At 25.6% G+C, this 25,235-nt stretch overlaps 1 protein-coding gene across 3 annotated transcripts; it reads left to right on the top strand.

Moving 5' to 3' along the window:
• Positions 1-603: 603 nt before the first annotated feature.
• LOC145834268 (sterile alpha motif domain-containing protein 12-like) lies at positions 604-18,244 on the top strand. 3 transcript variants are annotated; one of them, XM_082941652.1, is made up of 6 exons: positions 604-720; positions 10,132-10,244; positions 13,717-13,780; positions 14,044-14,169; positions 16,226-16,366; positions 17,810-18,244. In XM_082941652.1, the coding sequence occupies exons 1-6, from the start codon at positions 708-710 to the stop codon at positions 17,830-17,832; spliced, it is 480 nt and encodes a 159-aa protein (XP_082797778.1). In that variant the 5' UTR covers positions 604-707; the 3' UTR covers positions 17,833-18,244. The 3 variants fall into 3 exon arrangements, with proteins under 3 accessions (XP_082797778.1, XP_082797779.1, XP_082797780.1); XM_082941653.1 differs by lacking the exon at positions 604-720 and adding an exon at positions 2,005-2,257; XM_082941654.1 differs by lacking the exon at positions 604-720 and adding an exon at positions 3,352-3,412.
• The last annotated feature ends 6,991 nt before the right edge of the window (positions 18,245-25,235 follow it).

The raw sequence follows: 25,235 nt of genomic DNA, 5'->3' as shown, positions 1-25,235 counted from the left end.
GTCGCACATCACGAATACCTTTTAATGTCATGTCCAGAACAAACTATGAAATTTTATAAATATTATTAATGTTGATTTAAGTATATAGGTAATATATATTAATATTGAATTGTTTATTTTTTCTTGATAAAAACTGTCCGGTAGGGTGCATCTATTGCCCCGACCTTGGAATTTCGCTGAGTAAAGTTTTTTGACGTTGGAAAATCATATGAATAGAAAGAAAAAAAAGCTTCTTAGCTTTAAACCTGTTGGAGCAAACTACTTTTAAAATTTTGCTTAATATTAGTATTTTAAAAAAGGGGAAAAAAGATTATTTCACTAAAAGTCTATTTTCTTTTACCTTTTTCGAGATATTTTTCTGAAACGAATGTTCCTTGCCATCTTTAGAAAATTCTGAATTTGTTTATACAGAATTTTCTAAATATGGCAGCAAGGAACATTTCTAACCGTTTCAGGAAGTTATCTCAAAAAACTTAGGAGAAAATAAATTTTTAGTTAATTTAAGCTTGTTTGACCGAACACGAAAGTTCAGGTTTTGGCTCTGATAATAGTACATTGATGAATTCTTTGACTTACAATTTTCTGAATATTCTTAGATTAGGGGAATGCATTAGTTTTTTAAATATTCAAAACAAAATGATAGTAAATAGATAGTGAAAATAATCTAAGTTGATGCCATTCTAGTTTATTTTTACATCTTTACAACAATGTCTAGAATAGGTTAGTTTAAATAAGTTTTAAGGATAATAGACATATTAAGTTTTGTTTCTCGTTCATAAATAATCTTTGTAAAAAATACTTTCATTAAAAAATAATAACTTTTTTTATGGTAGAAAAACATCAGACTTCCTCTTCCCTCTACAACAATAAAAAAAATTTTGAAGGTCAAAGACCAATTTTTCATCCCTGTAATTCTACCTACCCTTTTAAAATTGACATTGAACTAACCAAAAAGTATAAAACTATATATTTAAATATTTTTTATGGTAGAAATCCCTTGGATACATGTCATTTGGCAAGCACTCACAAAGTTAGAATTTCAAAACCTAAAACCACTAAAAGTTGGAACTTCCAGGGTTGCCACAAGGTCTGGAAAGTCAGGAAAAACTAAAAGTAATGACAAAAGTCAGGAAATTTGATAAAATTTGAAAAAAACATCAGATTTTGTCAGTTAAATTTTATAAAATTTCTTAATTTTTAAAGCCTTCAAGTGGTAAAAAATTAATTGAAAATACTTTAAAGTCTGACTAAAATTGCAAAATTTTTTTAGAAATTAACTAATAATTAAATTTCAATGCCTTAATTTGGTAAAAATTATTAACATATCCTTTATAAAAAAGTATAATTTTTCTATTTACATATTGAAAAACAAGCAGTTTTTTATTCTTTTTAGTACTGATGATCTGTTGCAAGGACACTTTCAAAGTGAATTTGTGATATTTACACAAATTTTTCTTGCATTTCTTTAGTTATGTGATATCTCTCATGCAGCCTTTTTTGACATTGAACCAGAGTACCCAGCCTGTTGTTACCTTTATGCACGAGGACATTCCGTGCTTGGTAATTAAATTGCTGTGCATTGTTATGAAAGATGTGATAGTTACAAACCTCAGCCTTAACCAGTTATCCAAGGTTGAATTGAATGGTCAAGCTTCCCTAAAACCTGCCCTTAATATTAGTTGTGCTGCAACCTATTCGCTTACAAATTGGAGAAAAAAATACGTAGTTTAGGAACAAAAGGTCTTAAATTATAACAAAGAATGTAGAGTATTTGTTTTAAAAGTGGTTGAAAATATCCTGAGCAGAACGGCTATTGATAGTACATTTGTAAAAAGTATGTAATGCCTAAATCAGCAAAGCCTTGAAAATTAGGAGTCATAATTGTTGTTAAGCGTTTTGCCAACATTGTGCACTTCTTAACAAAGTAAAAAATGTGCTCCTACTCTGAAGGTGATGCTAGCATTAAACAATTTAAAACTTTGGTAAATTGTCCAATGAATGAATTAAAGTTCAAGAGCTTCAAACAAAGTGAAGATTGTTTGGACCAATTCTATTTTGAAACATTGAAAGTTTCTGCCAAATCTTCTCTTGAAAATTTGTTGCAACCATTATTTGTGTTGCACAATGACCAGGCTGAGGTCAAACGAGGGTTAAGTATTAATAAAGCTCTGCTTGAAAACACATGACAGGAGAAACTATTACATCCAAAAGAAGAATTAAAGATTATGTGTATGCCTACAAACTAGATCTGTATCAAGTTAGAAAACACAAGTATTTTGATAATAGAGCTGTTTATTGTAAATTCATCAATCATACACAGATGGTTCAAGTGATGAAATGGAAGTTAAATGATTGAGTTCATCAAAAAAAAACTGTTGTTTTAACCTGTATAAAAATAAGACTAAAACCTTTGTATAGTTTCCAGTGTTAGATTATGTATTTTTGACTAGGTTTAAATTAAGAGTTTAGATTTAGAAAAGTCAGCAAAGTTTAGTAAAAAGTCAGGAAAAGTCAGGAAATTTTTCTCAGCTTGATCTGTGACAACCCTGAATATCATAAAGCTCAAATCCTCAAGCAAGTATTTGCCAATGCTGTAACAAAATACATCAATTCAATAAGTTATGGCCATAGGGGGGGGGGGGGTCCACTTTGTTTTTTACAACTTGATCTTATTTTGTAGAATTTAATCTGAGCTATCAGACACTTTTAACCGCTTAAAAAAATTCAAACTAACTTTTGAGATATAAGCGATCAAAGAAAGGGCGTTCAATAGGTGCCTTATGGAAGGCAAAAACTAAAAATGCAAAAAAAGACTATTTCACTAAAAATCTATCTCCTCCTTCATTTTTTGAGTAATCTTTCTCAAATTTTTACAGAATGTGTATCATTAAACTTTAAAGAAATCTATTGTAGGAATTTTTTTAATTTAGAGTAAAAAAAAAATTATAGTCAAAAAACTACCCTTTTTTTTAGTTTTTTGTGGATAAAATTTTTATTTTTCAAAATTTTAAAAATTCCAACATTCAGATTCTTCAAAATATTAAAAGGAACATTTCCTGAAAATTTGAAGTCTCTAGGACAAAAAATGAAGGAGGAGATAGGTTTTTAGTGAATTTTTGAAATTCCAAGAAAATTGACCCCAAAAAATTTGCGGTCCATACGTTTGTATCGGAAACTTTTTACAAAAAATAAAATATCTCAAAAGTTAAATTATATTTTTGAATTCTATAAAAACAGGCTTGTAGTTTGTATTTAAAGCTTTCATATAAAATCCAAAGTTAACTTTTGTAAAAAAAAAAGTCGGACCCCCCCCTATGGCCTTATGACCATAAGTTAAGCTTTATTAAAGCAGAGTCCTGCAATTTATTTGGATTCTTATTTATATTTAGTATTTATTTTTGTTTAGAAGCGGGTGATTTTATTTCAACTTTTAATTGACCTTTTAAAATTAATATGTTTACCTTTCTTTATTTTAATTTTCATATTGTTTAAATGTTAATGATTAAAAGTGATTTCATTTTTTAAGACATTAGCAATAACTTTTAGAACTAAAAACTTATGAAGTGTACCAACAATATTAGTGAAAAATATTGCTTTCAATCAAAACTTTTTTTAATAAACCATTTTTATAAATACACAAGTAAATTATTTAAATTAATAATGTTTTTTTCAAGAAAAAATTTATAATTGTTGTATTATTAAAGTATATATATTTTAAAAGATTGTTAATCTATAATACTAGAACAAGTTGTTCTAAAAGTAATATAGGTTTGTTCCTGAAAATAAAAAACTATAAATTATAAAAGATAGTTATACTCTCAGGTAATTTTTAATTTTTATGGAATTGTACAATTGAAAAATTACAATTATAAAATGTCTGTGTACAAAGCATTAAAAAAGTTTATTATATATCAAAAACTTATTAAAATTTTCAAACTTGTCAAAAGGTGACTTAAAGTTTTAATATGTCTGTCAATGATATGTAGAAATATCTTGAACTATTCAAGTTTCAGTAAAATTAAAAAATTTATACATTTTTCTGATAAATGTATTCTAACTGCATCAACAATTAAATTTTCTTAGTTTTCCACTCTTATTTCTTTAATAGCTTTTAGTTAAAACTTTTTTGAAATTAACACAATAACTAAAAATAATTGGTATCAACATAGTTAAGTTTTTATTCACAGTCCACTCCCAGTTATAAAATAATCACTTAAAGTTTTTATGAATAGGTATTATAAAATTCATTATGATAAAAACTCAACAAATTTAAGCCAATAAACAGAGTTGCCTCTCATTTTGGTAGCTTAGGCTAATTTGAACTTTTTTTAAGTAGTTTTAAGTTTTTATAAATAAACAAATATTAATAATGAATATAAATACCTGTAGTTTATACTATTTTGAACTTTCAATTTGTTAACCTTGAAATAGTTTCAGATTAAAAATTGGCTAGTTTTGTGTTATATACTGTGACTTTTTACTTTGAATCATTTTTAGTATTTAATTATTAAATAAATTAAGTACTTTAAGAGCTATCACGCTATAAATTATGCAATTAAGATTTTTTATTACTTTAACCTTATGCGAGAACTAGTTCAAGTCATTCAATCTTGTTTTTCATTTCTCAAACCAGAATTTTTGCCTTTATGTTTAGAGATATTATTCTTATATCATAAGTTGAAAGTTATATTTTAGTTATTTCTATAACTATGTGTAGTATTTTTATAACATTGTCAGTTTTTTTCTTACTTGTACAGTGCTTATTCACTTATCCAGACTTCACTTATCCAGACAGTTTCAGTCAAGAAGAAAATTTTAATTTTTCTATATTACACATAAATACTTTTGTGTGATACAAATACTTAAGCTTTCATGCTGTAAGTAAATTTTAAGTGATTTTATAAATTCTTCAATTTAATTCATTATTATGACTTAATAAAACTACTAAATATTTTTTTTTAAGATAGGTTTACATATTATTATTTGGATAATTTTTTTTTATTGTTTTAAGGATAAATTTAATTTATTTTTGCACCTATAGAATTTAAAAAATATTTTATTAAAATTTAAAAAAAAAAATTAGGGCAGTTGGAATTAAAAATGATGAATTTTACTTGCTTGAACCTCAAAAACGTATATTGTTGCTGAGGGTTAGTAAGTATGATGTTTTCTACCTTATAAAAAATAGTTTAATAAATGAACTTAGAATTTTATTATCTATTACTCATAATTACTATTTATTTTCTGTAATGCTTTTATTATATATATATATAGAACTAAAATACACAAAATAAACTTTTGCTTGGGACAGCTGTTTCTGCGTTTAATACGCGTCTTCAGCCAAGTTTTATTCAATGAAAAACAAACTTGTAAGTACAGCAATAAAATTATACAAAATTAGGTATTACGTAATAATAGAATAGATAGTTAATTTTTGACAAAATTATTAACAGAGTTTTTAGATAAATTGTTTTCTATAATGTATGCAGCCAGTTTGTAATTCTTTTCTTTTGTTTAGAGATTCAGATTTTTTAACTTTTAAAATTTAGATTTTTTCCGCATTGCACAATTTACATCCGTTTTTTTAATTATACTTATTTTTCGTTCTTGTTAATATTTCCCACTGAATTTTAAAATTGACCTTGTAATTTTTTAGTTTCCAAATATACTGCGATAATGTTGTCGTATTTTTATGTTTTTTGTGTTTGAAGCTGTACTTGTGCTTTGTGTAGCGATTCTTTAACAATAGTCCAGTCTTGCCGACATAAAACTTAGTCTGATTTTCAGTTATGACTGTTGCTTTATATATAATATTTTCCATTAGGCAACTTCCATTTACCGGGCATTCTTGTTTTTTTGCAGTCACACATTTGACTCTCTTTGTCCTGCGTGTCTAACATCTTTTGATTGTGTGCCATTATAAGTTGTTTCATGTTTGGCATGCAGGAATAGGACACTTTTAGTGTCTTCCTGTTAAAAACTTTACAATATGGATGGTCTTCAGTAAAGTTTTTGTCCACAATCTCTAGGAAGCGCTTCCCAACCCGTGTTGCCACACTTTTGCAGAATGGAGCATTGAAATATAATAAAATTATATATATATATATAATAAAAGTATTACAGAAAATAAATAGTAATTATGAGTAATAGATAATAAAATTCTAAGTTCATTTATTAAACTATTTTTTATAAGGTAGAAAACATCATACTTACTAACCCTCAGCAACAATATACGTTTTTGAGGTTCAAGCAAGTAAAATTCATCATTTTTAATTCCAACTGCCCTAATTTTTTTTTTTTTTTAATTTTAATAAAATATTTTTTAAATTCTATGGGAGAAAAAATAAATTAAATTTATCCTTAAAACAATAAAAAAAAATTTATCCAAATAATAATATGTAAACCTATCTTAAAAAATTTTTTAGTAGTTTTATTAAGTCATAATAATGAATTAAATTGAAGAATTTTATTTAATTTATTGAAATGGCGATTTCAAAAATTCTGGTCCATATGTTTCATAAAGCTTTATGAAAAGTTAAAGCTTTATGAAACATTTCAATAAGTTATTTAATAAGTTATAAGCCATTTCAATAAGTTATTTAAAAGCCCTTCAAGTGGGCTCAGTAGAAGGTGTTTAAGTTTGAACATTAACCTTAATTTTTATATATATATATTAAAAAGGTTTATTTAAAGATGCAAAACTCAAAGGACTCGAGTTTCGTGACTATTCACTCATCAGCTTTAAAACAATATTGCAATATTGCACAAGCCGTTTTGCATTATTTTTGATAGTTTCAAAATTACGTCATAATCTATTTATGCAAAAAAAAATTTTAACTTTCATTGGTGATTTTGTTTTGTGCTTTATTTTAAACTTGTTTTAAAGCCACGTCAGAAATAGTCACGAAACTCAAGTCCTTTGAGTTTTGCATCTTTAAATAAACCTTTTTAATAATAAAGCCCTCAAGGTGGGCTCAGTGTGAAAATTTAATTTATTAAGTTAAATAACTTAATTCTATATATATATATATATTGTTTATTGAACAACAAATATAAAATTACTCAAAATATTTGGTTCTATGATTTACCTGATGCACAAAAAAAAACCTTTTGGTTATCAAGTTGCACACCACTCAGGTACCTTTTAGCGTCTTTTCCAGGACATTTTATTATGCATTGCATAACATACAGCAGTTATATTATAATACAAAAAAGATTATTTTTTGTATTTATCCGAAAAAATGCTTATTTGGACATGTTTACAAAAAAATCTTGCCCAACATGTCTGGATATGTGAATAAGCACTGTACTGCTTCTTAACTTGTTCACTAATTGTTTGTTTTTTTTCAATAAATTAATAAGTAGTACTACAAGTTTTAAAAATGAATTTTTATAGAAGTAAAAAAAAATATGTTGTAATTATTTCCTTTAGATCATATACTCATATTAATTTCAATATGTTATTAATAAACTAAAATTCAAATTCTTAAAGTGTGGTTAAAATTAACAAAGGTTCATCAAACACTTAAAAAGTTATTACAAAACTTTTAAATTAGTTAATTTTTTTTGATGTGCTTTAAAAACATACTTTTTACTAATTTTTTTGAACAAAAAAACAACTCAGCAGTAGATTATTTTCTTAATGTGACACTAAAATTTTTAAATATTTATTTGAAAACAAAGTTATATTTAATTAGCTGAAACAAAACTTTAAACAAAGATATCAACAAAACTTTAAATAAACAAAATTCCTGATTTAATTTTAAAACTCTCAAGTGTTTAGATTATAATAAACTGATTGACCAAACTAGCACCAGCGTTTGGTTACATTCTGGATTATTTATGTTAAAAAAGTAAGGTTCTTAATGCACTGGCTCTTTTTTGGTAAAATTTTTATAATTTACAGTAACTTTTCAGCTAGGTAAGCACTTTGAACACAGCACAAAAGTTGGTACTAACTGGCAATGCATACCTAGGAAATTTTGGTCTACAATAATAGCTACAATAAGCTTAATTCACAGTTTACATATTTACATGTTTACATTTTAAACAAGCCACTAAGGTTTACAACTGGAAGCAAATTCCACAAAAAACAAAAACGTTCATCATAAAAACAAAACTTATCTTAATAAAGGAACATAAGTCTTTAATATTTAACTAATTTATATTTATAAGTATCTATTTGTGTGTGTGGTTTAAATTCAATCCACATTTAAAATATATATCTTGTATGTCCTTAAACCTTTATAAATTTACATAATACACATAATTATGTAATTGCTTATTACAAATAAATAAGTATTTGTTAATACATTGATCATGATTTTAGTTAATTGTGTTTATTCTAAAATGCTAGTTTAGGGTTCTAAAATTAAAAATAAGCATCAAAAATGTCTGCTAAACCCAAATGACCAGCTACACTAACAGAAATGTTCTACAAAAATTATTGTTGGCTCATATTTCAAAGGTTAAAAAGTATAAACTATAGAACAAAAAAATCAAATAAATTTTGAAATACAACAAGTTTTGTAAAAATATCCAGTACAACCATATGGAATCAAAAATTTCCGAGGTCAATTTACTAGAAAAAAAAAAAATTCTCCTTTTTAATTTTTAAAGCAGTTTAATTAATGTCTAAAATTGTAGACAAACAACTTGTAGAAAGTGGATTTCTGAAAAATGCCACAAAAAAAGTTTAAGACCAGAATTATTAAATAAAACTATTTTTTGTACAGTATTTATCACTTATCCAGATTTTACTTATCTGGTTGCTCGTTTATCTGGACAGTTTCAGTCAAGAATTTTTTTAAAATCAGTGTTAAACACAACCACTTCTGTGTGATACAAATATTTTTCTTTCATGGTGTAAGAAAATTTTTGAGTTTTAATGAATTCAGCAATTTAGTTCATTATTATGACATACTATTATAATAGTATTTAGTAGGTAGTAATACTACTAAAACTTACATTCAAGCTTTGTTCAAAACTATTTTAGTAATCAAAATCATTTGTATATATAATAAGTCAGTTTAATATTTTTTTTAAACAATTTAAAGTATGACTTAATTTCTTTTTAACTTAGAATTTTTTTTCATAGCTTAGTAATTTTTAAGTTAAAAAAATTTAAATCAGTTATTTTTTGTTTCATTTTTAATTCAAACTGTATTATAAAAGTTCTTAAAGCAAACACTTTTGTTTAAGATGAGGTGTATGACAATTTTTTATATCTTTATCCATAAGTTATATAAGTTTGACACACTCAACATACCAGATTTTAGAAATGAACAAGGCGTCAAAAAAAAATCAGTTGCACTAACCATTAAAAAAAACTAGAAGTTTGTTAAATGGTAAAAATAGTGTGCCAAAGTCTTTTATAAGGAGCAGTTTAGCATAGGAAAGTGACTTAGTACAATATTTTGATAAGTGAAGAAAATAAAAAAAAGTTTAAAGCGAAAAAAAAGATGAGCTGAGCTTTTATTATTTATTATGCATTGCATGATATACAGCAGTTTATTATTTTATGAAATAAATGTCTTTTTGTAATTATCCGGAAAAATGCTTATCTGGACATGTTTACAGAAAAATCTGGCCCAACATGTCCGGATAATTTAAAAGCACTGTATTCTTATTAAAAAAAATATTTTTATAAAGATTTTAAATTCTAATTCCTGCAAGTTGTTTAAAATTAAAGAAAAAATTTCACAAAACTGAAAGAGTAGATATATTTTTAGAGAAATAGTATATTTTTGCCATTTTATTTAGTTACTTTGAATTTTAACAAGCGGTAAAGTAATTTATCTAATTGTGTAAAAAATAAGACTAAATTTAAAATATAACTGTTTTAACACCCCTCCTATGCTCTTAAACTAAGATAAAGTAAAAAGTTTTGCAAAAATAAAATACTATAGTCAGTTTTTTAATCTTGTAAGTTGCCAACTATATAATCTGCTACAAACTTGTTAATATTTTGTATAGTATTAAAGACTAGAAATAATACAGAATAGTAGTAGATGTAAATATAATGTATAATATTAATTTGTTAGTGGAAAAATAAAGTGTAAAAAAATAATTCTGAAAACCCCGTATAAATATAGTCTAAAGGTTCGAAATACTTTTATTTTTATTCTTTAGGAAGTACAGCATCAATGATTGAAGAACCTTCCACTTCTTCTATGTTAGATGACAGGAGAAGGCCAGGATCTGATTCAGATATTTTAGATAATAGAAATGGTACAAACAAGCAGGTTTAATTTTATTTAAATGTGATGGGTTTTGATAAAAATGTATAAAAGTTCTTAATTGAAGTGTTTTGTTTAATTTTAAGTGTGTAAAAAATTAAGTTGCCAACTAGCTATATATTTCACAATTGGTCTATAAAAGTTTGTTTTTAAAACTTGAAAGTATATTTGGGGTATAAGATATATTTTTAAAATATAAAATAAAATAAAAAGAACTTTACTATGTAAAAAAAGCTAAACTAAAACAATATGTAGTTTGAAGTAAACAGCAGAAGTTAGTAATCTGCCAACTGTAAAAATACGACAAGTAATTAATTATTTAAAATGTTTTAAATATTATTAAAAACAACTTTTGCATATTTTTTACTATTTTTAGGGTTTATACTCATCAGGCGTAATAGTTTTGTGACAAAATGTCAATTAATTTCAGTTTAAATTTTTGAAAGTTTGAATTTCTTTAATAAATTTGAAATTAATCTTTTTTAATGTAGGTAGATTATATATATTTTTTTTTTAAGTTAAGTAAAATAGTTTTGTGGTAATAATTAATTTTATAAAGTTTAATACAATTTTGGCTAAATCAGGGGTTAGCAAACTGCAATTCACAAGCCAAATGCCCCTTAAAGCCAAGATCTGCAGCCAGGGAGGTATTTTTAAGCCAAAACGTACTTCTTAAAACAGTAAAAGAAAAGTTTTTGTGGTAAAAACAGGGTAGCCACAAAAACTGATACCCTTAAAAAATCTGAAATTTGGGAAACTTTGAAAAAAACCTGGAACACCTGGATTTTTTTAAGTTTATGTTTTTTAACAATTTAGTTAAATAAAAATTGTAAATTTTCCTATTTTTAGACTGAAAAGAAAATACACTACAGGTTTTCAACTAATAATTGATAAATTACTAGTTAAATTATTACTTTAATTAATGCAACTACTTTTTTACTTCCTTTTCCATTGTTTTGAATGTCATGTAAAGTCAGTTAAAAACAACCTATTTCTGACTGATGCAACTTTTAGAGTTTAATTTACTAGTCAACATTTAGTTCTTTAAATTTCATTGTGTTTTACAGAAGATAATTAAAGTTTTCAATAATAAAACAAAAATAAAAAGTCAAACAAGTAGAAATACAAGACGAATTGTAAATTATATTAGATTTTATTGTTCATGCTTTATGAACTTTCTTTCAGTTCTTGTTTTCATTTTATGTAACTTTATTATATGTACTGGTTTTAAGAAAACAAATAGAGAGATCTCAACTACTGGAGGAATTAATGAATTTATTCTTTCAAGGATTTATTTTACAAACTAAGATTAGGTCAAAGACCTTGTCAGTGCTTAAATAAATCTTATTTAAATAGAAATATTCACCCTTTTTTGGTTTTTGATCTTATTTTATATAGTTTTTGCGAAGCTCCAAAATGCTTTTTACAGATTTAAAAAAATCTAAATAATTTTTGAGATATAGCCGGTCAAAGTCGGAGGCAACAATAGGTTCCTTATGGGAGGCGCAAACTAAAACGGCAAAAATAGACTATTTCACTAAAAATCTATCTTCTCCTACGTTTTTTGAGATAACTATCTCAAATTTTTAGGAAATGTTCCTTGATATATTTAGAAAATTCTGACGGAAGGAAATTTAAAAAAATTAAAAAATAAAAATTTTATATAAAAAATAAACAGTTTTTTTTAGTCTTTTTGTTATAAAATTTTAATTTTTTAATAATTCCATCCAACAGAATTTTCTAAATATATCAAAAAACATTTCCTAAAAATTTGAGGTAGTTATCTTAAAAAACGTAGGAGGAGATAGATTTTTAGTGATTTCTAGTTATTTGCCGTTTTAGTTTGCTCCTCCCATAAGGTTCCTATTGTTGCCTCCGACTTTGACCGGCTATATCTCAAAAATTATTTAGATTTTTTAAAATCTGTAAAAAGCATCTTGTAGCTTAGTAAAAACTATATAAAATAAGATCAAAAACCAAAAAAGGGTGTTTATCCTCCCTAAGCCCTTAACAACAAATCTTAAGTAAATTGTATGGCTTTTTATGTTATACATCATCATAAAGGCTTTTGAACAATCATATGAGAAGAAACTATTTTGTAGAAATTGATTCAAAATAATGTTACAGGTTGCAATAGAATAAAACTAAGTTTAACAAAAGTAATAATGTACATTTTAAGTAGGTTAAATAAATCAAAAAGCACCTTTTTTAATTTTATACTACTTAAAATGGTCAAAAAAAGATGTACTTTTAAAAACCTTGAAAAATTTAGAAAATCTGGAAAAATTCTGCCAAAAACCAGTGTCCACCCTATAAAAACTCACAAATATTACTCTTAAATTGACTATTACTCTTTAGTTTTTACTAATAGTATTTTACATGCTTACTTCATTACATTTTTTGCTTTAGAAGAACCTTTTTTGGTTGATTACTTCAACTGTTTTAAAACAAAATAGCTTGAGAAGCCTTTTTCTATACAATACAACAGGCGAGTAACTTTTGTTAGAAAAATTGGCCTGAAACTTACAAAAGGCTGCCGACTCCTGGGCTAAATGTTATGGTTTATCAATACAAATGATTGAAAATTTTTGAGATTTTAAAAGAAGGAGATTTTTCAAACAAAAAAACTCTTAATCAGAAAAACATTATCAGACTATAAAGAGTAACTTTCTAAATTATTTTTCCTTTCTGTTACTTTATATTAAAAATAGATCTTTTTCAAACTTTGAAAGTTTCTGTATTTTGAATTAATTAAAAAAATTGATAATGAGTTTGAGGTTTACTTGAAAGTAAACATTTTAGTATGTCTCAAGCATTTGCATGACAGTTAAATTATAATTTTCATTATTATTAATAGTTATTATTAATAATAGTTATTAATAGTTTGATCAGTTAAATAATTCAAATTCTTAAGATGTTTTTTAGGGGCCATAATACCTAAAAAAATAAATTAAAATTGTAAATACAAAAAGTATGTACAAAAAAGTTGTATTAATTGTATGTTACGCTGTTACAATTGAGCTATGTTGTATCATCTAGTTATAAGCCTAACTAGGTGCTGAACAACAAGCGTTTAGGGTTTTGTCAATCAAAAATTACAAAGTTTTGAATATAAACACTGTATTTTTGAAAATTAAAATTTATAGCTAAACATTTATTCAAACAATATAAAAATATAACTTATATTAATTTTAAGATATGAAAATTTTGTATTCACTAAAACAACTTCTTAAATGAAAAAAGTAGCAAAGAAGTTTTTAAGATTTTTAAGTATAATTGTTTTATATTAATCACTCAATTATAAGTATGAGTCTTTTTAGTAAAGTATATTTATAGTAATATGACTCCTAAAATGTTTTTTTTAACTAGCTTTGCTTGTCTGTTACTTTTATGGTTTTTCGTCGTATATTATTGTAGCTAATATTAGAAACATAAATAATTTGATACATTTTGTTACTTTTTTTATAAAAAAAAACAGGAATACTTGGCATACCACCAGCGACCATCAGTAGTAGCTAACCATTCTGCAATTTCTGAATCAAGTTGTTTTTATTTATCTATGTAGTCTGAATTTATCTTACTAGTATTTTTCAAGCCTGTCCGTATCGTAAATTATGTTTTATTTTACGATTTTATCTTTGATAGTATTTCGTTTCAATTAGTGCTGATTATCGTTTATAATTTTGAGTTGTTATTAAGATTTTTGTTTCTAAGTAATTATGTGAGAGCTAAGCTCAAATTTGTAACGTATGAGTTTCTATCTGTGTAGCTGGAAGAAATTGATAAACATTTATAAAACTTTCAGCTTCATTCAGACATAACAAGCCAGTTTATATATGGACGCAAGCAGAAGTATCAAGATGGTTAAAACAAAACATTCCTAACTGTCAGACCGTGTACTGCCACATGTTTGCCAATCACGATATAACAGGTTGTTGTCTTTTTTAAAGTTTGATTAAGTTATTTTGTATCTCTTTATCGTTTTAAAATTGTTTGTAGTTTTTTCAATGTTTTGCTTTTTTTTTTGTAGATTTATAGTTGTTTTTCGAGTACTTTAATACATAATTGAACATTTTAATTATAATGATTTATAATTTTTTTCTTAAGTATGTTATTAGCTATACATTTGTATTTAAAAATACAAAACAAAGAAAAAAAGTTCTATTTAAGTGTTCGTACGCGTCAGAATAAATCAGTGCTTTTTTTAAGAAAGTTGACAAAATATCAGGTTTTGTCAGTTCAAATGTTTGAAAACTTCTAAATGTCAGTTTTTGTCATTTCGAATTCTTTTAAAATTCTAAATTTCTAGAAAAATGAACATTCTGTTTGTTTTAAAGTAGGTTATTAAGTTGTTATTTAATTTCCAAGTAAACATTTGGTTAAAAAAAATAATTTTACTAAATATTGTAAAATGTTAGTTTTTCACAGTTCAAATACTTAAAAAAAAAATTTTTCATTAAACAATTCGATATTTTTTTCATTGAAGAGTCCATTAAATTTTAAACAAATTTAGTTTTGTAGGCAATGTTTTAAGTAGAATTGTTTTAAAATTTCTAAATTCTTAAGTAAATTTGAGGTTTTTTTTTTTTGAGTACATATTTTTAATTTTTCTATTAGTAATGTACCATTCAATTAACATGTATTTGTTATTTGCAAAGAGTGTAGTATATTTATTAATGAGAAGGGACCATTGTAAAGTGAGTGTATCAGTGTTGATGTAGTTAAATAGTTTAAGAATTTAGAACAACTTAGCTAACTCTATGAAAACAAAAAATTTTAATATGTCTGTTTCAATTAAATAACAATTCAATTTTCGAAAACTAAAATTTGTATGGTATTTTCCCAGGAGATATATCAAATTAAATATTTGGAATTAAAAAAAAAATACTAAAAACGTCTATCATTAATAGGCGGTTACGCAGTTAGAACTGATCTAATAATCTAGCTTGTTTCTTCTGCTTAACTAAGCTAAACTGGGCACCAACCAATTAAGTAAAATGTCAGCCAAATGGAGAAATGTCAGTCTAAAATTGCAAAATTGTGCATACAAACTCTGCCTTTTTTATTCTAAAATGTTTGTGATAGAACTTATGTATTATATCTGATCCATTTATATTTCTAAACTAAAGCTAAGCATGCTGTTTGTGATAGGCTGCATAAAATGTTTCACTAATACTTGTCTGTAGGAGATATAATACACAGTCAGTGTTGATAAATTGATAATTTACTTTTACATCGTTTAAAGTTAAGTTACTTACTAAATAACTTTTATACGTTTAAAATACCAGGGTTGCTGCTCACTAAGACTTGTTTAAAAATTTCAAAAAATTTATGAATTTTTTCCATAACTTATATTTTTCACTTGAAGTATTTTAAACATATTGATTATCTTAAGTTATATAGTATTTAGTTTTGTTCATCATACAGTATCTATTTACATTTTTCATCTTTCTTTTTAAAAATTAATGTTTTAACATTCAAACAAACTGTTTTTGTACGCAAAAACTTTATTAGACTAACGGCGTTTTCCAAATTGAAAATATGAAAAATCTGCAGAGCCAACAATTGTAGTGCTGCTCCTGTATTAGTACAGCTGGTAATTTCGCAGACTGTGTAATTAGTTTAAAATATCGAAATTTAGTTATTTTTCAATAAATTGAGTACTTTTTCAAATTGTTGATCATATGTTCCAACGAACTTGTTTCGTTCGGATCCTTAGCTAGCAAACATTGTTAACAATCAATAATGTTTAACATTGTAACTGAAAAATTTTACTATTTAAACATACTGTTTTACAATTTTATAGCTTCAGGCTTTAAGTTTTGGAAAGATTTATACACAATAAATATATTCATTATTTTGGCTTTACTACATAAACTTATTAGAAAAAAAACTATCCATTGAGTATTATAAAGCTCTTAAAACTTAATTAGAAGTTCAACTAGTAGTTTATTATTAATGATGTAAACATTAACTCTATATAACAGGGAAGACTTTGTTAGCTTTAGATGATAAAAAGTTAGAAAGAATTGGTATTAAAGATGCTAATCACAGAGCAAATATTCTTAATGAAATTCTCAAGCTACTAATGAAAAATTACATGCACTGTTTCAAAGGACTTCAAAATGGTTAGTTGAATATGAATTTTTACATTAGGTAATAAAATAAAAATTTTAAAGATCAATCTGTATTTTAGATTCTATGCTAATTTTTTTTAAATTTGAACAATATTAAATCATTTACATAAAAAAAAGAGGTTTTGTGTAAACTTAAAAAAATACTTCTTTAGTAAAAAAAAAACATTAATGTAAAAAATTTAAAAAAATACTTTAAAATAAATGTCCAAAAAGACAAGTGTTAGAAAATTAAAATTTTTTTACTGTTGTTTCATTTTAATAATGAAGTGTTCTTATAGTCAAAAATACAGTTTAAAGTAAAAAATATGTTTTACATAGTTTTTAAAGTTAAATAAAAGTTGAGACATAGTTCTATTTAATATACTATCAGATTAAAACACACCTTTTGATAGTTATTTTTAAGTCTTTTTTAGTATAGAAATTTTGGGGTTGCCGCATTATCATAATGATTAACATAAATTTAATTTAAAAAAAACTCATGCTAACTTAAGCAAATAAGGGCTAGATTGAATGTTTTTAGTTAATTTTATAAATCAGGCTCATTTGAAGTTTTTTTCAAACCTAAGACTAATTTTTTATCTTAAAGCTTGGGTTAATTTATGTGAAGTTAACATTGATTTTTTCTCTTATTGTTTTTTAAATAATAAAATTTGTTAAATAGTTATTTTTTTTTAGTTTTACTTTTGGTTTTTCGTTTTATAATAAACCAAGGCTGTCTTAGGATAGTAAAATAAAACTCTAGCTAGTTTTTTATTGACTCAGGCTGACAATTAAACTAGAAAGAGTTCAATCTTGTTGTTATTTTTTAATCACCTACAGGGTTCCCACTTCTTTATAAATCCCTATAAATTTGTAATATTCTGAAAAATCCCTATAAAAAATTGAAAGATTTGTGAAAATCCTTAGAAATCCCTATAAACTACTTTTTTTTTGCTTGGTGACTTAAATTTGAAAGCCAAAACAACAGCACCGCAAGGTGAAAAAAACACATTAAAAAGTTTGATTATTTTTATAAATTAAAAACTTTGCAAACTCAGAGCAATAATATCACTTTATTGCATCACCTAGCGGATAAAAAAAATCTCTTTTTCTATTAAATACAGTTTATCTACAGTTTGCTTATTTAACTAAAATTAACGATCAAAACCCTCGAAATTTCGTAAATATCTTATTAGACTATGCTTATAAACGTTTAATAATGACATATTTACTTTATGTACCTTAAAAATATGTTTGTAACATTTGAAATTCATTGTTTTTTTATGACAATTATCCTATAAATTGGCTTTTTTAAGGATTTCCCTATATTTTTTTTAGTGGGAATCCTGCACCTAGTATTAAAAGAAAATTTGAATAAAAATAAGCTTAAACGCAAAAAAAAAAGTTAAAATTTACAAAATTCTTATTTGTAATAAAAACACACTATTTATAAAGCTGGAATGTTCGAACTGCCTTAACTTGGACAAGTACTACTAAAATGAATGATGATGAATCTGGTTTTTATTTTTATCGATTCCACTTCAGTGAAAAACTACAAAACTTTAGTTTTATTCTACTTATTAGAGTTGGAACTTTTTTATAATTTTTTCTATGTCAAAAGTACTGCTTAAAATCAATTTTTCAACACTGTTTGATTTTTTTTACTTCTGAACATCTAAATTGAACATTTTTTATTTTAATGATGTTTTTTAAACAAAATCTGAAAAGTATCTATTTATCGTTTTTAGTTTAATGGCTTAAAAATCATGTTTTTTTCAAACTTTTGTTGTAACTTTTTTAGTTGTGCACATACTTATATACTATTTTAGTATAACTTTTTTTTATTGTTTGTAAAAGCTAAAATTTTAACTCCAAAATTTTTACTCAAATAAAGTTATTTCCAATTTAGTAGTTTGAGACTACTATTGTAAAGATTAATACTTCAACCGTGTTTATTGATTTTTAAAAGTAAGTACCAATGAAACAATCAGTAGTTTTTTAGGATAGTGTATTTACAACAAGAAGTAATAATAAACATTGTTTGTCAAAGTGATACGCTAAGATAAAACTTTGATTCAATAAATTGTGTAAATATTTTAAGTTATACAACAAAAACGCATTTTAATTCTTGAACCAAAACAGTTGCCATAAAGCTTAAGTGTAAGAAAACAGTTTATAACAAGTTGGAAAAGTTTATTGTTATATTATTAAGATTTTGGAATAAATAAAGAAAATTAATGATTTATATCATTGAAGTTTATATTATTTTTTTTTTAATATGAACTTTCTTTCTTAAACTTAGTTTAATTTTTAAATAAGTACTATTTTAGTATAAAAATCATGATAAAATACGAATAATAAAGATACTAAAACCTAGGGATGAGTAACTTCTGTAGTAGATGTGTTACTGTTATATTTTTTGAAATGAAGTCATTTGGCCTAACTTGAACAGTGTCAATCTTCTAATAAAAATATACACAATTGTGCAAAATTTTGTAATGTATAAAGACCCTAAAAAAATCATAACAAGTTGGTAATATTAAATCTATGACACAATTATGCTCGATCAAAAATGTTAACAAGTTTTTTGAACCTAAATTACATTTTTGGTGTTAAAATTCTCGATAGAAACTAGTTAAACATAATTCAAGTGTTATGCTTTAAGTATATGTTGACTAGTGATGTACCGGACCCACAATTTCGGACCCGGATCCGGACTTTTTTTCAAATTAGGATTCGGAAAGTTTTTTCAAATTGGAATCCGGCCGGATCCGGATTTTTTTTTCAAATTAGGATCCGGCCGGGACCGAACCCGGATCTTTTTTCATTTAAAGATCCGGCCGGATCCGGACCTTAAAACTAGCCTGTATTTTTATAAAAAACTAAACTAGCCTGAGGCAGCCTAAAATTCCTAAAAAATTTCAAAATTGTAATTTTCAAACTAGCAGGGTTGCCACTGTTAAGTCAAAAAAAACTAGCTAGAGTGAGTATAAACTAGCCTGAGTCAGAATGAGGTTTTTAAAAACTAAAAAATACTTTACTCTAATAATCAGTAGAACAGCTAGCCATAAGGTTGACAATTTGGTAGTAAAGTATTTAATTTTACAACATAAGTAAAGAGTTGCATTTCTGAAATGTTTATTTCATAGTTTAAATGTAAATTAGTCACGTGTACATAATGAGCCAATCATGGTAGGTGTTTAATTTTACACAGGGTTTGTTTTAAAAAAAATACTTTTCTGTATGCCCTTTTTTACTAACTAGATCCGAATCGGCCGGATCTCTGTTAGGATCCGGCCGGAACCGGATCCGAACCTTTTTTTGTAATCAAGATCCGGATATCAGACAAAAATGGCAATATCCGGCCGGACCCGGATAGTGAATCCGGTACATCACTAATGTTGACCCAAACAAACAAGTACTGTAGTTTCATAGCATTTTTTGAAGCTGGGAAACTCGAATAAGTTCGGTAATTGATAAAATCTGTCAGACTGGAATTTCACTTTCATACTGGAATCACAATGGTCATCAATAAGTTTCATTTGTATCAGTTTCTATCAACTCAGTTCTAAACGGTATCAAATTCAGCAATAAAGTATATATGTGAGTAAAATGATTAGTTCAGTGCCTTTTGAGTTCATTATCATATTGATGTACTTTTCAAATTAAATGATTGGTTGCCAAAAGTGTTGTATTATACTGGTTAGACTAGCGAGAAGGTAGTTTTAGCTAAAAGTATTTTATTTTAATGATACACAGCCATCCGTAGTAACTCAAATTATGTTCTGCGATGATAACTCCATTGTACGGAATCCATTTTTTACACGCTTAAAAGTTCATTTCCTGATAGTTATGTCCTTCATATTCTTAGTAGCAGGATTGCCACAAGTTCAGGAAATACTAAAAAAATGACAAAAGTCAGAAAAAATGGAGGTTTTAGAAAAAAGGTCAGGAAATTTAAGAAAAAGTTAAATATTAGCAGTTCAAGTTTACAAAGTTCCTTATTTTCCAAAGCCTTCAAATGGTAAAAATTAGTTAGAAATTCTCATGTTAGACTAAAGTTTAAAATTTTCCTAGAAGTTTACAAAATTACTTAATTTCCAATGCCTTCAACTGGTTTAAATCAATAAAATATCCTTTATAAAACTGCAAACATTTTCTATTGCCTTAAAAGAATTGCCTTAAAACCTGGATTTTTTAATATGTATTAAGTAGTAAAATTTCGATTTGACTCAAAAAATCTATCATATTGATAAACTATTATTGTCATCATCAACAATTTTTTTATTAAAAAACACATTTAAAGAATCTTTAAGATATCTTTTCCATGTTGTTATATTGTTTAACACAGTTTTTTACCTTAAACTTTATTTTGAACTAAAAATAGACCCTAAAAAATCTATTTTTAAAAACTTGGAGGAAATTTTAAAAACCTGGAGAAAATTTGACAAAAACATTTGACAACCCTGTCTGTGGCAAGGACACTTCCATTGTGAAACTGTGATATATACACAAAAGTTTATATTGCAGAATTAAAGTGTTTTTTGTTGTAGTAAACAATTGAATAATTTCTAATTAAGCACTAAGTTTAGTATTTTGTGTAGCAAGATTATGTGTATACTATACCTCTTTAATTTTTTTTTAAGTTGTTTAAATTAGAATAATAAGTTATAAGAGAAGTATATTCCATTGTAATTTATTAGATATCATTACATTTAGGTTATTTTACAACTTTTATGCTAAGTCTGACTATATTTTGCTGATAGAGCTGTTTATAGAAAATACATCATTCATAACAATGATTAATCAAAAACAAACGTTATCAAATTTTTGTTTTGTTAAATGTTGTAATTGCTGTACTTTTAAAAGTTTATTTATTAAACTGCAACTGAAACAAACTTATTTAGTTAAAAATACAGTTAGTAAAAACTTAAAATTTAACTTCTTTTTTTAATGCTAACACCAATACACACACTTTTTAAGATTTGTTTTTCTTAGAACTACATAGACATATTTGATCCATAATTATTCAAAATAACTTCTTATTAAGATGCCATTAGGAACTCTGCTGATAAAAAAATAGCGTAACTATCTAAAACCTTCTAAAGCAGAGTTTCAAAACTCTTCTACTTGACGATTTTGATAATATTTCCTTACTAAATGTTCGGATAGCTAGAATTAAATATTGTGTAGCTAAATCTCCTTGTGTTTTTTGAAAATAAACTTTAGTAATCGTTTTTAGCAACTAAACTAGTGATCCTACTGGATAATGGATTTTTAGATCCATTTCCGGCGGGATCCTAAATTGAAAATAATATTCCGGACCATAATCTAATGGGTCCGGTAGATCACTAAATTTCCCTACTCTTTCCAGCTATTATTGTATTGCACAGAAAACGATACAGTAGTGGTCTTCATGGGGTGCTTGGAAAAAAGATCTTTGGCATACACACTGAGGGGGTAGATACATAGATACCACTGAAAATTTTTAAAGCTTGACTTAGATATTCCACAGTTTATAACAAAGAGCAAAAAAAAAGTTTGAAAGTTATACTAGATATTACGGGGAAAATTTAAGCTTACAATAGACATTCTGAAGTTTATGATGAACAGCAAAAACATTGAAACTTACAATAGATATTTTGAGTTTCTAATGAAAAACAAAAATAGACAAATAAATGTATTTGGGAAAACTATGAAAATTACGTATGATCCTAAATTTTATACAACATCCGGATCCAAAATAAAAAACCAGGTCATAACTTTTTAAATCCAGTAGATCACTAAACTAAGCCAAAAAAAAAAAAACAGTTTCATAGAATCTGCTAGTAATGGATTAAGTTTAGGAATTTTACTCGAACTTAAATCAAAGTGTACAACTATGTGTTTTTCAACAAAAAATAAAACGATTTTACTTCATGTTCACTTTCTTTAAATTTTCTACACTGTAAATGTAAAGCTTTTTGTTTACAAAGTTTCTATAAGTTTGCTCAAAATGTTAAAGCGCTTAAAAACCGACGCTTATATTCATGTTTTTATCATCTTAAGTTTTACTAAGCACATTACACTTAGAACACAAGTAAAAAAGTTGGAATTGAAAATATCATTTTTTGAATTATAAAAGTTAAATTTTAGATATTACAATTTATTTTCCGAGCATTTTCTTATGATAGCTATCGAGCTTTATAAAAAATACAAACCATCATCAAAAGTTTGTTTAAAAAGACCATAAAGGATTCCTACTTTGTTAAAGGCTTTTATGTAACTTAAGAACTTTTATCGGAACTACATTAGAACAAATTTGTTTATCCTTTTAAAAAGCTTGTGTAAATTAAGAACGTACTTTAGTCTTAAGACGTAAAAAAAAGAAATGTCTTCTGATAATTTTAATACATCAGGCGGGAACTGCAATTTTTTTTCAATAACTGCTCTTTTAACAACTTAGTGACGTAAGATGTCTTCATTCGTCTGAATTTTTTCACATGTTTTGGTTATAAACTTATGTGTTGCGTATGATATTATCACATTATTGATAAGAATGTAACAAGATGTCAGACTGTATTTATAAGTCGCAATAATATGACGGCACATGTTAAGTTAATAATTCTTAAAACTATTTCAGTGTTTTTAATAACTTCAAAATCTCTAATAATTAAAGCTTGTTCGTTAAAGATATCGAAGAACTAGATAATATAATTTTATTTGAAAAGTACATACAATCTGGCTATGAATATTGTTAGCACCAAACTTTTCAAAATAAATAAATATCAATTTCTAAAAAAAGTATTCAAGTTTTATAAGGTTTTAAAATGTTTCTTGAACTTTCGATCTGAAATCTTCAGCAGCTTTTGAACATAAATTATACAAATGAATAGTCACAATAATACTATAGTTTAATAAAAACGATAAAAAAGGAACTTTCAAATATTTTGGTCAAAAGACCTGGTGTATAGAAAGACCTTTCGGTCATCGAAAAAGACACCAACTAATATATGATGCCTTTCTATAATATAAAAGCACCAACTTATGCAACATTTAATTATTCTACAATAATCTGTTTTGGACATTTTCTTTTCAGTTAGCTATATGATATATTTTTCTGTTAATATTGTACAACCAGCTACTAATCCCTATTAATGTAAATTTAAAATTATGAAAAACAGTTTTATAAAGGTCAGGTATAAAACAAAGAGATAACATGTGATTTTTTTTACAAAAAACAAATTTTTAATCGAAAGAATTCTTTGGTTGAAAAAATTATTATCGAGTCAACTTTCATTAAAGCAAACAATAAATTTTTCTACTGGGACCATTGACAACTACTGTCTTATATTTTCTAAAATGTATAACTAATGAGAACAAGAACCTTTTAAGATACATTTTTTTCATTTTACAATATGTCTTTTAAGCGTTATGAAAAAGAAAACTCAAGTAGAACAAATTACATTTATTAACTTCAATGCTTTAGAATTTTAAACTGGGTATAAGTTAAATGTTTGGTATTTCTTGAGCTGCAATCTAAAAGTTTAATTTTTATTTTTTGCAGCTATACAGAAATATAGTCTTAGAAAGCAATTTTTTCGACTACTAAAATGTATAGCAAGGTATATTAAAGGTACCATTTGTTAGTATATTGTGAACTTAGAGGCGTTTATTTTTTGTAAAAGAAAAATAGTTTCTAAACATACAAAATAATTTAGTTTATATACAGTGAATGGTTTTCTTATAGTTCATCTTTTAAAAATATTTTAAGTAGTAGCAAAAAAGTAGTATACATAATACTATAAATATTAGTTTAATTCTATTATATTACTACGAATTAAAAAATGATAAATTCCTAAACAAAAAAATTTTTTAATGTTTTTTACGAGAATTTACTTGAATATCTAACAAAAGAGACTTTTAATGAAAAAGTCTCTAAAAAAATTATAAAAAGATTTGTATAACTGTTAAGTTTAAAAGTAAAACTAATTTATTGAAATAAAATATTGTTCTTAAACTTTTACGTATATTTAGATAAAGTTAAAACGGAAAAACTTTTACAACTACCTTTTTATTTATTGGATAATACACATTCGTTGCCTATTTTTATAATCTTTGATAACTTCATTTTTCCTTTGCTTGGCTCCTTTTGAAAGTTCTCTCCTTTTAGATTCTTTAAACTCTATTTCCTCTTCAACAGATACACAGTAGTAACCAAACTCAAATGAGTGTCTGTTTGAGTTATCGGCTGCGTTTTCCTGGTCAAATTTAGATAATAAAATTTCCCGTTTGTTATCGCAAACAACTTCAATTGACTTTGTATTTGCAACAATTGTACCTTCTATTATGCCAGTCACATCAAGAGGTCTGATTAACTTTTTGTACCATTCTAAATTATTTTCCTCAACAAAGCAATCAATTTCTTCATTATGAACAGCTTTTATTTTTTGCGCTGACTCAGTGTAACTGTGTATGTTGTTTCTTTTTATCTGGTCACATTTACCTTTTTCTTTAAAAAATTCACTAATTAAAGTAGTTTTAAAAACTTTCAAACGTTCTGATAGGTTTGCTTCAGTAATTTTCTGAAGTTGATCAGTTTTTTTTTTCAAGTTAAAGTTGAACGAAAACTTTGGATACTTCAACTTTGAGAGCTTTCTTTTAAACAGACTTATGCTTTCATTCTTTGATTCTAAATAAAGACGTTCTAATTCTTTTTCGGTAGATACTAAGTTTTTTTTGTCTGCAACTAATTTTTTATATTCACTTAGGGCAACACACTCTTTTTCATTTAAAAAGCATTCATTATTTTCTAAGTTGTCACGGAAGTTTTCATACTGATTTTCAAAAAGAACCTCTAAAGATATGTATGATTCATCGAAGTCTTTTAACAACATTTTTT

This window comes from Thalia democratica, chromosome 4 (genome assembly GCF_965202585.1).
Source record: "Thalia democratica chromosome 4, ktThaDemo2.hap1.1, whole genome shotgun sequence".
NCBI classification, from domain to species: Eukaryota; Metazoa; Chordata; class Thaliacea; order Salpida; family Salpidae; genus Thalia; species Thalia democratica.
Note: the sequence above shows the minus strand (reverse complement) of the source record. Positions and strands in the feature narration are given on the sequence as shown.